Consider the following 14,433-nt stretch of genomic DNA (forward strand, 5'->3'; position numbering starts at 1 on the left):
TAAATAGAATAAATTAAAATAAGAGATATGATGCAATAAACATTATTATTAGACCTGCTTTGCACAGGTGTTGGCTATTTCCCCAAAGATTGAATATTTAATTAAGCTTACAACTCTACTTTGGCTGATGTTCTGGGCTTCATGGAGCTGCTGCAATGTTGCAAAATATTTATTTTGATTAATAGTCTATGTAAAATAAGAGGTCTGGTGAAAAACATGAGTGAATCAGATGTTCTATTTTACAGCTGTCCTATAAAGTTGGGGAATGTTACATTCAAATGGAGGCTAAAGAGTAGACAAGCACAGAAGAGAAACTTCTAGTTCAAGAACCATTTCTGAGGTTGTAGCTACTGAATTATGACACATATGACAGTACACCTGTCGTCCCAATGTCCTTACATCCTGAGATAGACTGAGATCTTCAGCGTTCTCACAGACGACACTATTTCTGCAAATTGTTCCCAGATTACGAACAGGGAAGAAATAGTGAGTTTGCGCTGCGCGCGTGAGCGCCAATAAACCCCTAAACACACAGCGAATCAGAAAGGTGCATCAGCGGCTTCTCTTTTGTCTGTTTTCCAAAATATGATCAAGTGGGCTTCTTCAAATGCACGTATTTGTGTCTAAAAGCATTTCTTGTAATTTGTCACTTCGAGACTTCTTTCAGATCGCCTGCCACAGTTGCGGGTAGATGATGATCAAAATTACCTGCTAATTTCATACCCTGCCATGTCATCTACAGAAACATCTACCACACTCCCACGTAAAATAATAATAATAATAAATGAAGTGAGACAAAGCGTGGATACATTATCTTGGTGCTAAGAAGCACGCCACAACCCATTTCAGTTCACTATAATCATATCAAACTTTTTATTTGAAATATAAACACATTTTTCTAACTATATTTATAACAGGAATATGATGATTATCTTGCGTGTGAGCTAATTTGTTTGCAACAAAATGCAGTTTCTTTTTATTTGCGAACTGTTAGTATATTCCTACAGTTTTGATTGGGTGGACCAGTGCCACTCTGGCCCTTATGTAGCCTCGTGCCCGAGTTAAACACTACCAGCCCTGTGAGTACACCGTTTAATTCATGAATGTTTGATAGTAGCTGTGCTTGAGTGAGCATTTTGATACATTCAGATGAAATTATAATGTAAAATTTTTTCATTTTCTTTTGATTGAGTTTCAAATATGGCTGTATTTGAGGGACTGCACGATGTTAGCCAATCAGAACAGTGAGTGTTTACATTGAAGTCTTAAAGGGCCAGATCACTTTAAACTGAGCTTTTAGACAGAGGGCCAGAGACAGGGTGGAAAATTATCATATATTATTAAATTATGACTGTTTTGGTGCAAAAAAATAAACTTTTTTTACATTATAAGTGGACTTCAGGGAATAGAATAAAATTATTAAAAAAAGAGTATGTCATGACCCCTTTAAAAAAATTATTTAACAAAAAGAACAAAGTTGAAATCTGTTTGTTTTCATTTAAATCTGGGACATGAAAGTGCCCGAAGTTGAAGAAATTCCCAAATTCACTGCACAGTACGCAGTAAGCAGTATTCTAGTTTTCCATTCTAAACATAGCCACTGACTTAAAGGTGCTGTAAGCAATTTTAGCATTGTGAAGCTTTCACGTGACTGAGCCGTTGAATTAGCCACACCCCCTCATTCCAAAACCCCGCCCTCCAAAGATAATTTTGAGATCAAAACCGAGCAAAAGAGCAGCATTTTTTGTTCCTGTGGCTATCAAATTTAACAGTGGCCCTCAAATGACAAACATTATGAATCATAGTATCAATGCTCCGCTTCAAATGAGAATGAGCAAAATGATTGACAGGTTAAAAACGTCAGTGTCCGTGGTCTGCTGACACATTTTTGTTTGCTGTTTACAAAATCTTCAGCTGTCACAGAGACCGGTGAGATACTGCATTTCAGGACACTTATTTCATTAATCTCTAAAGGGAGTAGGAACATTTTGTGCATACTTTTCCATGAATAAATAGCTTACAGCACCTTTAACATAGCCCATACTGAACTGTTTGATACGTCCTTTTTTACTCACTTAAACAGTTAAACATTCGGGAAAAACAGTCCCACTATAATACAACTCTTTATGCAGCATTGTAGCTTCTTAAAGGTATAATTCAACCAAGAAGCATCTCATATTGTTCCATACACAATATGACTTTCTTTTTTCACTGAACACAAAAAGAGTTGTTAGGCAGAATGCTATCTTCACTCACCATTCACTTTTATTGAATGGAAAAAAAGATGCATTGAAAGGGAATGATGACTGAGGCTGTCAATCTGCTTAACATTTTCTGTCGTGTTCCACAGTTCAGAGAATATCATACAGGTTTGGAACAACATGAGGGTGAGTAAATTATAAAATAATTGCTATTTTTGGGTGAGCTTTCCCTTTAATGTTCACTATTGACAGCAGTGCAGCTTGATACTTGGTAAAGTATAGTACAGAGGTCAGATCATCGTGTTTGTACCTTGTCACTGTCCACAGTGTTCTGTGAGGTTCTGGAGGCAATGGAGATGGTATCCGGCTGACTGCTGCCGTCACCCTGACTGTCTGCATCCTCACCAGTGTCCCTACAAACACACACACACAGTTGCGAATATTCATTTTGAACAGAAGTGATCACAACAAATCAAAGCAGCATCTAGAAATCACCCAGTTTACAACAACAGATTTGACAGCATCATCAGGTCATTCTAACAAGAATTTCTCATTACAATGCAATTATGAATGTGTTATCGATGTATTCAGTGTTTATTTCTTAAGATTGGTGTCTAGTATGTACAGGTAAGCATGTCATGGAACAGTGTTTAGTGTTGAGTCGTGTCTGACCTCTTACTGTTGTTGCGGGGTTTGGCAGGGGGTTTGGGAATGTGGATTGGTTCCTTCAGTGCCCCCTTCAGGTGAATGATTCTCTCCTGAATGACCTCACGAATGTGTTTGATCCATTCCTGCTTCACCTCAATACTGGATGCCTGGAGACAAAACACACACAATCACACACATTTACCACAGAGTGTCCATTATTGAACCCATCAGGAAAACACAAAAATGCACAAATGTAAAAAATGTAGGACCAGATTTACCTACTTTTTTGTACTTTGTACTACAACAGATTGATTACAAGCTGTTTCAATAAAGGAATCATGCCACACACACACACACACAAAAAAAATGAATGCAGATTCATCAAAGAAGGAAAAAATGTGGCAGGAACAACCAGACACAACCTTGCACAGCAACAGCATGTCAGACAAAAGGGATACAGAGCCCGGTTGAGCACCACAGCGCTACTGAATCCACTGTTGTGGAGGGGCACTAAGAAGGTCAGTACCACCAGCAGACAAGTTAAGCCTGCAAGGTGAGCTGCAGGAGGATACAACCATCAACCCACAGACAAGGCAGAGAAGGCAAAACAATGAAAAGAAGCCAGGGAGAAGGAAACTAATCAGTTGGGCAAGATGTTTAGTGACATTGTTTATGAAGAATGTGTAGGTAGATTTGGTGAAGCCTTAGTGAGAAAAAGTGGTCCCAGGGAGATGAGTAGGAGAGAAGGAAATATTTCAGGTGGTAAAATAGCAGAGGCAGCTCCTGGAGGACAGTAGAGGAGCATTAGAAGGAGGGCTTGAAGGTATTGTGGGATGGCATAAGGGCTAGTTTAGTGGTTTTGAGGAGGGCAGAGAGAATTCGTCAGCAGAGAAGAAGGAAGGAGCATGAGAGGGAGACATTCATCAAGGATCATTTTAAGTTTGCCAGAAAGCTTTTGGAAGAGAAGAGGAGCCATTAGTTGGATTTCATGTAGCTTCACTCAAGTTGAATGAGATTAGGCAGGTGGTAGAAAAAGCCAGGGCAACTTCAGCGCCGGGCCCAAATGGGATACTGTATAGGTTGTATAAGAGGTGCCCAATAATTCTTAAATTGTTATGGAGACTACTGAGAGTTGCCTGGAAGAAGCAGTGGATTCAATTAGATTGCCGAAACTGCAGTGGCCATCTTTATACCCAAAGAAAAGGAATCCACCAACATTAGTGAGTTTAGGAGTATTGCTCCACTGAATGTGGAGGAAAAGATTTTCTTTTCGGTTGTAGCAAGGAGGATGTCTGACTACCTTCTAAAAAACAGATACACAGACACAAGCTGCCAGAAGGCAGGCGTACCAGGTTTTCCGGGGTGTGTGGAGCATGCGCCAACAATATGGGAGAAGATCCAATCTGCCAAGAGAGACAAGAAAGACCTCCATGTTGTCTGGCTGGACCTGGCAAATCCTATGGATCAGTTCCACACCAGTTTGTCAGCTATGCACTTTTTCCCCCCATGTACCAGAGTGTATTAAGAGCTTGGTAGACAGTTACTGTGGGGACCTGAAAATATGTCATATGACATAGGAGTACAAAACTGGTTGGCAGTAACTAAAAAAAGGAATCGTGATGTGATGTTCAATCTCTCCCATCTTGTTCACAGCTGCAATTGAGATCATCCTAATTGGTGCTCGAGGAATCTGTGCACAGTCTGGGGTGAGATTGTCAGTGTTGCGCAGCTATATGGACGATATAACAAGCATCCTTCAGACTGCTGCATGTACAAACAGACTCTTCAAAAGATTGGAAAAGCTTTTGGCATTGGCCAAGATGAAGATTAAGCCATCAAAATCATGTAACCTTTCCATTCGTAGGAAGTTAGGAATGACCAGATATTATTTAAGGTGGATGAGAAAAGAATCCCGGAGCTGGCAGAGCAGCCTATTGAATGTTTAGGGAGAGAATACACAGCAGATCTTTCAGATAAACACATGGCAGGATTGGTTCTGAAACAGCTGAAAGAGTGCTTTGAAAAGATTGAAAAGACCATTGTCATCTTCCAAGCAAATACAAGGCCTGGTGTTACCAATTTACATTGCATCATCCCCTGAGCTCCTCGTCTTACCAGCCAACCCTGCTGTTGAGCACAACATCACCATTCAGCTGGGTTAATCTACAATAACACATTTAAAAATGGTCAGAAATCTAGGGGTAACCATCAACAACCAACTCAATTTCACTGACCACATTTCAAAGATCATGTAGATTTATGCTTAACAACATCAGGAAAATAAGACCCTTCCTCTCTGAACATGCCAACTCCTTGTTCAGTCACTTGTTATACAGTTTTTAGACTGGATTACTATAACATTCTCATTGCCAGCCTTCCTGCATGTGCATTTAGGCCTCAGCAAATGATCCAGAATGCTGCAGCACATCTGGTCTTCAACGAACCAAACAGAGAGCATGTTACACCACTCCTTGTGTCTCTAAACTGACTGCTGGTTGCTGCACGTATCAAGTTTAAGGCTCTGATGCTGGCATACAAAACAGTCACTGGATCTGCTCCAGTTTACCTAAAATCATTCCTGCAGAGCTAAATTCCCACCAGAAGCCTGTGGTCAGCTAATGAGCAGAGTCTCATTGTACCACCAAATCACTTTCCCGGACTTTCGGCTTCACTGTACCTCAGTGGTGGAACGACCTGAGTGTATGGACAAGTGCTCATAGAAAAGATTAGCCGTTTTTTGAAGAGAGAGAGGGAGTCTGCTTCACAGATGGAGTTGGGAAGGTCGTTCCACCACCGAGGTACAGTGAAGCCGAAAGTGATTTGGTCTTTAATTCTTGTTGCACTCTAATCTGTCTTGGATAGTATTTTTCTGATGCAATTGAAACTTTGCAATGCAGCACTTTTCGTACTACTGTCTCCTTTAGATGAATCACTTATGTTGTATTATTCCTCTTTTGTAAGTCGCTTCAGATAAAAATGTCTGCCAAATGAATAAATACAAATGATGTGGCCACAAAAAATGTGAGAGATTACTGCAGCGGCAGTGGCAAGGATGGACACAAAGGCCAACAGTTACATCAGGAAGTTACTGGGGTTGCCGCATTGTTTTTCAGATGTAGCATTGTTTGGAAGAAATGCCTTACAACTGCCACTAAAGTCCATCACCCTTGTCTACAAGAAAGAGAAGACCAGGCTGGTCTTATAACTAAGGGAACCAGCAGACCTGTCTGTTAGGGCTAGTCAAGCCCAGGTTCAAACAGACCATGTTTGAAAGGCAGAGAAGGTTGTAAACAGTGTGGTTTCAAGACTGATGCAACAAGAAATTGTTGGAAGAACCCAATCAGGAAGATCAGGCCTTGGATGGGGGATGGCTCGCAAACTATGGTCAGCAGCCTCTAGAAAACAGAGGAAAGTGATGGTAGTGACAGAAGTATCTAGCCTGGAAGAGGATGGGTAAATGATTAGAGCAGTCAGCCAGCAGCAGCAAGGGTGCTGGACAGTATGGGAGGGTACATCTGATAGAGTTTAAGGATGTGAAAGGTACCCAAGGCCAGGCTAAGTTTCCTTATATAATCCAAATATGATACTCTTTGTTACTTTGGTATGGAAAAGAGGAGAGTTGTCCCCTCTGTGAGGCCCCAAGAGCAAAACTGCAGCACATTTTGGCTGGGTGCAAGACCGCCTTGGCACAAGAACGATACAAGTGGCAGCATGATCAGGTACTGCGGAAACTGGCAGAGATCCTAGAGGTTTGTAGAGTAAAGGCAAGCAAATGCCATCATGGTCCTCAGAGGAAGTTCACTGAGTTTTTTTAAAAAGGGAGGCACCACACAAGCACTGCATGGATGGAAGCAAGATCAATCCTGGCACCTGGAAGTGATTTGTCAATGGTGGTTAACCTTAGCCAGCAGTTGAAACTTCCTTCAGAGGTCTCCATTACCTCCTTGAGGCCAGACAAAGTGTTATGGTTGGTGTCAGCTAGAAAAGTCATAATGATTGAGTTTACTGTCCCATGAAAAGAGCGACTGGAGGCAGCCTATGAGAGGAAGAAGCTAAAATATGTTGATCTGGAGGGCTGCAACTTACCCTATAGAGGTTGGGTGTCGAGGATTTATGGGCAGGGTTGGGAGGGTTACTTTTGTATTCCGTTAGATTACTCAAGGTCAGTAACATATTCTAAATACTTTGGATTACTTCTTCAGCACTGGTAGATTTTTTCACTTGTTTTGACTATAAAAACTCTGCCAGTACAGTAACACAAAATACACATGTTAAAAATACATTCGCTGAAAAACCTAAATATCTTATGCAGTGTTGTTTCTAAAACAAGATCAATCAAACTGATCTTGTTTTAAGGATTTTTAGATATTTTTACAGGAAAACAATACAAAAATGATCAAGAATACCCTAATATCAAAGGTCTTACTAGAAAAAAGAAATTATGATCCAACGTGAATTTTCTTGATAAAAAAAATATGATCGTGCCTGGTAACGTGCATGTAAAATGGCTAGAAATAGCATTTTAGCTTAGTGTAAAGCTAACAATTTACACAAGGTTTATTTCCATTTCTTGTGCTCCAAACTTACTTCAAACTTACTTCTCTGTCTGCTCGTATGAATGTAACACATCATAAGAAAGTGTTTCACCACTGTTCAAATGCACTTTGGATCGCATCATTTATATGTATAAATGCTTTCCATCTGAAAGGACTAAATATTAAATGAAACAAATGACAATAAAATGCAAAGTAATCTCTCCAGTAATCAAAATACTTTTTGAATGTAACTGTATTCTAATTACCAATGATTTAAATTGTAACTGTAGTGGAATACAGTTACTAATATTTTGTAATTTAAATATGTAATCCCGTTACATGTATTCTGTTACTCCCCAACCCTGTTGATGGAAAAATCAATTCAGCATCTACTGAAAGACATTGGTATCCTTAGATCAGCCTTGAAGAAGTTTCTAAAGGAAAAGGCAGAGGAAGTTGGGAAAGGGAGCTTCTGGTAATGGTTAAGAAGGAAGGACAAAAAAGGGGTGTGCAGAAGTGAAAAAGTAGGCATAGGGATCATATGTGATATGTGCTGAGGCATTATGTGGGAGATGGAAAGGGATGGGAAGGAATTATTTCTGCTGACCCACTCTGTCCTTATCTGGAGGTTCCTGGAGAGGGATTGAGTAGGGGAGTGAAACCATGCCAAGCTAGGCATTGTAGGAGCGGCTGAGACAGTCTCGTGATTCGCCTCAAACGTCTCTCTCCTACTTAATCTGTTGGGTTATTGGTTTATGGATAGGCATGGGATGAGTGGTAGGCATATTCGGATAGCTTGTTATCTTGAACGTAGGGTAGGATTGCTCATGGGGGGGTGGGTATCAAACTATGGCTGCATGGTATGACCTGTAAAGGAGGAATGTCTTGATGGGAATGCAAGAACGAGAAGCAGTGGAAAGGATCTGGTGTCTAGCTGTGGTGGGTGGCAGGGAGATGGCCCTGACTGCTGCCCCACCACCAGAAGATGTTCCGGGATTAATGGGGCGAAACATCTGTCATGGGTGGCTCCCGGCTGATGACCCCATAACTGGAATGATACCCAGCCGGTTTAAACAGCTACCTGTGCATCAGAGTAATTCATAAAATAACTAAAATAAAAATAATCCTAAACAAAAGAGTGTGTAATGTACCTTTAGGACAGTTTTGTTGTCTGATGAGGGTGTGCGTCCAACCCAGAGAGCAAATTTACACGGGTCGCCCTCCACATGCTCTGTTACACCCAACTCAGATGTCTGGAAATACAACAATAGAGAAAAATCCCAATATTTCACAGATACATAAAAAAATGTATTCAGTATTAAAGGAGAATATTTTTAAAATTATATCAAAGTGCATTTTGAAAATATTAGATTGTACTAATAAAATAAAATAATTAAAATGTATTTAATGATGCTACTTTTTATCTTTTAAATAGAATATATGATGAAGCATTTCATATACTATGTAGACATACTGTAACATTCCAATAATTTAAACTTGGGAGGTCAATCGATTACAAATTTTAATCAAATTAATTACATGATGCACCTATTAATTAATTACAATTAATCACAATTAATCACATATCAATATTTACTAAGAAATGCCACACAAATAAAGATACTAAAGATGATTTTGGGGCAAGAAACCTTGACTAAAGGCCCCGGCACACTTCATATTAAATCAAAGAAAGAACGGGAATGATTAAGAACAAAGTCTGCCCCCCAAAAATGTGTTTTTTATTTGTTTCAGTGGTCCATAACAGCTCGTCAGGGAAAACATTTAGGAAAACTTCTTACCGGCTTTTAGGAACACCTTCTTATTGTCATTGTTCCACGTCATTGGTGGGTGTGACATGGAGCTCCATCTACTTTAAGGCCAACAATTAATTCCCGTTCAGTCAGTTAAGATCAACATGAACATGCTGGTGTGCAGAGTTATTAGCAAGCTGGCATAAATGTACCTACATTTGTGCAATCGGTCACATTGAGATATTTTAAGAACCTGTCATGCGATTTTTTTTTGTTTTTGTTTAATTAGTCTGCAAAAAGAATAAATCTACTCAAATACTCTTAAAGGAATAGTTCAACCAAAAATAAAAATTATCTCATTGTTTACTTACCCTGATGCCATCCCAGATGTGTATGACTGTCTTTCTTCAGCAGAACACAAAAAAAAGATTTTTAGAAGAAGATAAAGCTCTGTCAGTTTCTTATAATGCAAGTAAATGGGTGCCAGCACTTTGACGATCCAAAAGTCACATTTAGGCAGCATAAAAGTAATCCACATGATTCGATAGGTTTATGTAAGAAACGAGTCAATAATTAAACGTTTTTAACTTTAATTCGGCGCTTCTGTCCAGGGCTCTGATGCTGTTTGAAATGGCCGAACTCTCGCGTGACGTTTATCCTTCTGTTGTAAATAAGCGCTGCTCCCGAATTTTTGCGTGAACTCGCCGACGCGCCTACATCACGCAACAACTACGTGATGCGTCAACTGCTGGCAAGAAGTGGTTTTTAAATGTTAATAACGTTTTAATTATTGATTTATTTTTTTACAAAAACGTACTGATTTGCTTCAGAAGACATTCATTGATCAACTGGAGTTGGGTGGATTACTTTTATGTTGCCTAAATGTGTCTTTTGAACCGTCAAAGTACTGACACCCGTTTACTTGCATTATAAGGACCTGACAGAGCTCCATCTTCTTCTAAAAATCTTTATTTGTGTTCTGCTGAAGAAAGACATCTGGGATGGCATCAGGGTAAGTGAATAATGGCAGAATTTTCATTTTTGAGGGAACTATTCCTTTAAGTGTAAAACGTGCTGTTGAAAGCCATTCACACATCAAGTAAGGTATGCCTCTTATAATCATTATTTTGTCTGTATTTTACCCATTAACACCCTTTCATACACCCATCTTTGCAGTAGTATCAGTGTCATCATAAATTACAATAACAGAGTGTAACTGGCACATATTTTGGCCACGTGAAGTGTGTTAGCACATTAGCGCCATAAATGCAGAATGTAAACAAGACAATATACACATCTACTGCATATACAGTATATTACTTTAAATCATCATCAGTTTGTTAAAACAAGTTCTTTTACTGATCTTGAGGGAATTATACTCATAAAATGAGATATGAAGTCATTGATAATACATTTTAATGTCATATTAGTTGATGTTTTACATGTAGTCTTGAGCGTCCTCATATTTAAATGTATCTCTAAACGCCTCCCAACATTGTGGCGGGTATCTGAATGTTCGCAAAAAATATTCTGTTGCACAGCTGTTTCAAACTTCTTTTTCTTCTTTTTAGCTCTGGGCGAAGAGCGAAGAAGCACTTTGCTGTGAGTGTGCCGGGGTCTTAACATTATAAGAGAACTCTAGAGACAACATTAAATGCTAAAAAAGTGTAGAATACAACCCCTTCATTTTTTTTTTTTTTTTTTTTGTTAACAGGATAGTTTATAGTCTTAAATGGATAATTAAAGTCTTAAAATAATGTTCGTGAAAAAATCCCTGACAACCGGAAGAAAAACCAAAGACATGTGGATCTGTTTAGAGACATTTTGAACACAGAAGAGGGGCAAAAAACATCACTTCTGCTTTACACAAAATATACAAAACAACACCTGCACTATGTCTGTAAACACTTAACAGAGTAACAAAATCTTCAAACAGACGGAAATAAGAAAGACATAACTGAGTTCATGGGTGCACCTACTGGCTTTCCCACAGGGCTTTGCTGTTGCTTATGTCACTGAAATTATATTAGCTTGGTTCAAAATGCTAGTGAGCTGCCTTATTATCTACTCTCTATATCGGTAGCAAACCTCAAATGGGACCTCACAAGTGACTTTGGAACATTTTACTAGGCAGCAACAGCCACTCATGTACCACAACGTAGCACTATTCACATGAAGTGGACAAGAGACTTATAATTGATTCCAATAAAGTTGGATGTTAACATGTTGCTAAGCTAACAATGTGAACTAATTTTAAACTTAGGATCAAAGCCTGAGTTGACAGAGAAAGTTGATGAGCAGCATTATGTTACCAATTAAGCCTGATTGGATTGTTTCAGTTGTGTCAACTCGAAACCAATCCTGTAACACCGAGTTACAACTAGCTTCATGGTACAGGCCCCTGTTTGGTACATCCTTTGAAACACATCTAGTTGTTGTAATGTTGCATGAAGTGGGCAGTTGACTCACAATTGATTCCAATAAAGTCTGATGTTAGCATGTTGCTAAGCTAACAATGTGAGTCTAATAAGCATAAAAAATACTGCTCAAATAAATACTGATTAAAATAGTTAATTAGATTTAATTACAATTATGGATATTTTTCAGTGGTATCAACAATTATCTCGACTTTTTTCACTGAGCTCATTGAAATGCATGCTGTGAAGGACACATGTGCCTTCAAATGTGGCCAACACATCTCATAAGTCAGCACAATGTTGCTGTCTACTGTTTGGAACAGATTTTGCAATGACAATCTGTTGCCTTAAAATGCTGTACATGTAGGCAACTCACTAGGTTTTGAAGGAGAGTGTATCTAGTGAGATAGTGTTTTTGAAGTACCAGTAGTTTGTTCTTGAAAATGTATTTCGATCGTCCTGCCGAGTCTTTGATCTCTTTGCTGAAGACGAGGGAGATTTCGAATAGGAAGAGGTGTCGGTCTCGTCCCTTACGGATCAGCGATTTGGGGTCCCACACCTGGAAGGTGTCCTGCAGAATGAGTTCACCCTGGACATCCAGATTCTCATCAAAACCTGAGGTCACAAAAGGTCATGTTAAAGGTCAAATGGTCATATGAGTTATGTAAATATTAGTAGAAAAGCAAGTGATGGCTTATTTGCAATGGAATATTAGTATACTTCTTACTGAATACTGCGCGGTACGGAGCCCTAAAGGGGAAATAGTGGTGGGAAATATTTTTTTTGTAGGGATGGGGAAACATAAATAATTGATATTGCATGCGGTTGTACAACTTTGTTTGATAAACTTTGCATTCTCTTGCAAAACTTTTGCATTCTCCCAAGAAATATTTGCATTCTCTCGCAAAAAGTTTTGCACTCTCTCGCAAAATTTGCGTTTTCATGACAGACTTCTGCTGACTCTCGTATGTGTATTCTAGCATCATTCCAGCTATTGCGAGTTCAACAAAAAGAGAACGCTTGTGCAATGAAAAGAATGAAGTTCTAAAGACAGGTGTAAAATGTAGGCTATGCACAAAGCATAATCCTCAATTTAAGAATGTGCAAAAATAAAGACTACACAGCTAAAAATTACATTAACCTGCCATATTGAATTCTCTCATAAATGCAATAGCCTACAGAGCATTTAGGCGTGGGAACGCGAATGTTTTTCAAGAGCACGCAAAAGCAGTAATTATGTTTTCCCTCTCACTACTATTTTTCCCCCCACAACAATGTCCTCTTTGGGGCTCCATAGCACAGTATAAATTGTGTGCTGCCTGTGCTTTTTTATTTTACATCTCGATTTGATCGACAGTCTGATCAAATTATAAAGAAAGAAAGAGATGTTAAAAATAAGGGGTGATATTACTTCTAGAGGTCTGCTACCCAACCCAAGCCCAGTGGGACCCAAAGAACTGTCAGGGCCTGGTTTGGGTCTTTAATTTATAATAATTAATGTGATACAAGATGGCACCGTGGATGGCAGCCTCGGTGTGGAGCTCTCCAATTCTTATGTTGTTTTTGTTTGTTTGTCCTGTGTTTAGTAATTTTTTTCCAATCAGTTTTAACAGGGACGAACTGCTGAACATTTGGCAGCACATACCAGACAATCTTTTCCCGATTTTTGACTATTTGGATGTTTTGCTGGACATTTTAGTCAGAGGCGTGTTGTTCAAGTGTGCTATAAGATGCAAGCGAGGGAAGCGAGACGGCGTGCTCAAGCTCTGTCAGCGTGGCTTTTAAACAGTGCTGCAGGGTATTCTTCTAGTGAATCTCCACTCTCTTCCTATCAAAACGGACTAACTACATCTCCTCACCCATACAAACAAGGACTTTTCAAACTCTGCTGCCTTGTGCTTCACAGAAACGTGGCTGAGTGAAGCCATTCTGGACAGCCCTTTACATCTGCCGGGCTTCCAGCTGTTCAGAGCAGATCGTATTGTGCAGTTAATGGGGAAAACTAGAGGCGGTGGAACATGCTTTTATATCAATGAAAGTTGGTGTACAGATGTAACAACATTAAAGTTTTCCTCATTTATTCTGGTGAGTGTTTATATTCCCCCACAAGCGTGTGTGAATGCAGCGCTGCAATAGCTGGCTGATCAGATCACAGACATGGAACAACAATACCAGGACTCACTTATTATTCTCTGTGATTTTAACAGAGCCAATCTCACCTGTGAACTGGCAAAATACTGACAGCACTTTACATGCCCCACCAGAGACACAAATATACTGGATCACTGCTGCACAACATTAAAGAATGCATATCGCTCTGTCCCTAGAGCAGCTTTGGGACTCTCTGATAACTGTCTGGTTCATCTTCTTTTGACCTACACGCAGAAACGAAAGTCAGCTAAACCTGTAGTAAGGACTGTAAAGAGATGGACCGTCGGTGCACAGCCATTTTCAGATCTCTCCAGAGATGTTCAATTGGGTTCAAGTCTGGGCTCTGGCTGGGCCACTCAAGGACATTCACAGAGTTGTCCCGTAGCCACTCCTTTGTTATCTTGGCTGTGTGCTTAGGGTCGTTGTCCTGTTGGAAAATGAACCTTCACCCCAGTCTGAGGTCCAGAGCACTCTGGAGCAGGTTTTCATCAAGGATGTCTCTGTACATTGCTGCATTCATCTTTCCCTTGATCCTGACTAGTCTCCCAGTTCCTGCTGCTGAAAAACATCCCTACAGCATGATGCTGCCACCACCATGCTTCACTGTAGGGATGGTATTGACCAAGTGATGATCGGTGCCTGGTTTCCTCCAGACATGACGCTTGCCATTCAGGCCAAAGAGTTCAATCTTTGTTTCATCAGACCAGAGAATTTTGTTTCTCATGGTCTG

The 14,433-nt window shown here is 39.7% G+C and overlaps 1 protein-coding gene across 1 annotated transcript in view; it reads right to left on the bottom strand.

Moving 5' to 3' along the window:
- The window catches only part of LOC127448053 (kalirin-like), a 325,245-nt gene that overhangs the window by 110,607 nt on the left and 200,205 nt on the right, over nucleotides 1-14,433 (bottom strand). The window contains exons 30-33 of the mRNA XM_051710307.1: nucleotides 11,977-12,167; nucleotides 8,536-8,637; nucleotides 2,874-3,016; nucleotides 2,512-2,614 (exon numbers count right to left, since the gene is read on the bottom strand). Coding sequence (XP_051566267.1) covers nucleotides 2,512-2,614; nucleotides 2,874-3,016; nucleotides 8,536-8,637; nucleotides 11,977-12,167 — 539 coding nt within the window. The remainder of the gene's footprint in view (nucleotides 1-2,511; nucleotides 2,615-2,873; nucleotides 3,017-8,535; nucleotides 8,638-11,976; nucleotides 12,168-14,433) is intronic.

This window comes from Myxocyprinus asiaticus, chromosome 11 (assembly GCF_019703515.2).
Source record: "Myxocyprinus asiaticus isolate MX2 ecotype Aquarium Trade chromosome 11, UBuf_Myxa_2, whole genome shotgun sequence".
Classification (NCBI taxonomy): Eukaryota; Metazoa; Chordata; class Actinopteri; order Cypriniformes; family Catostomidae; genus Myxocyprinus; species Myxocyprinus asiaticus.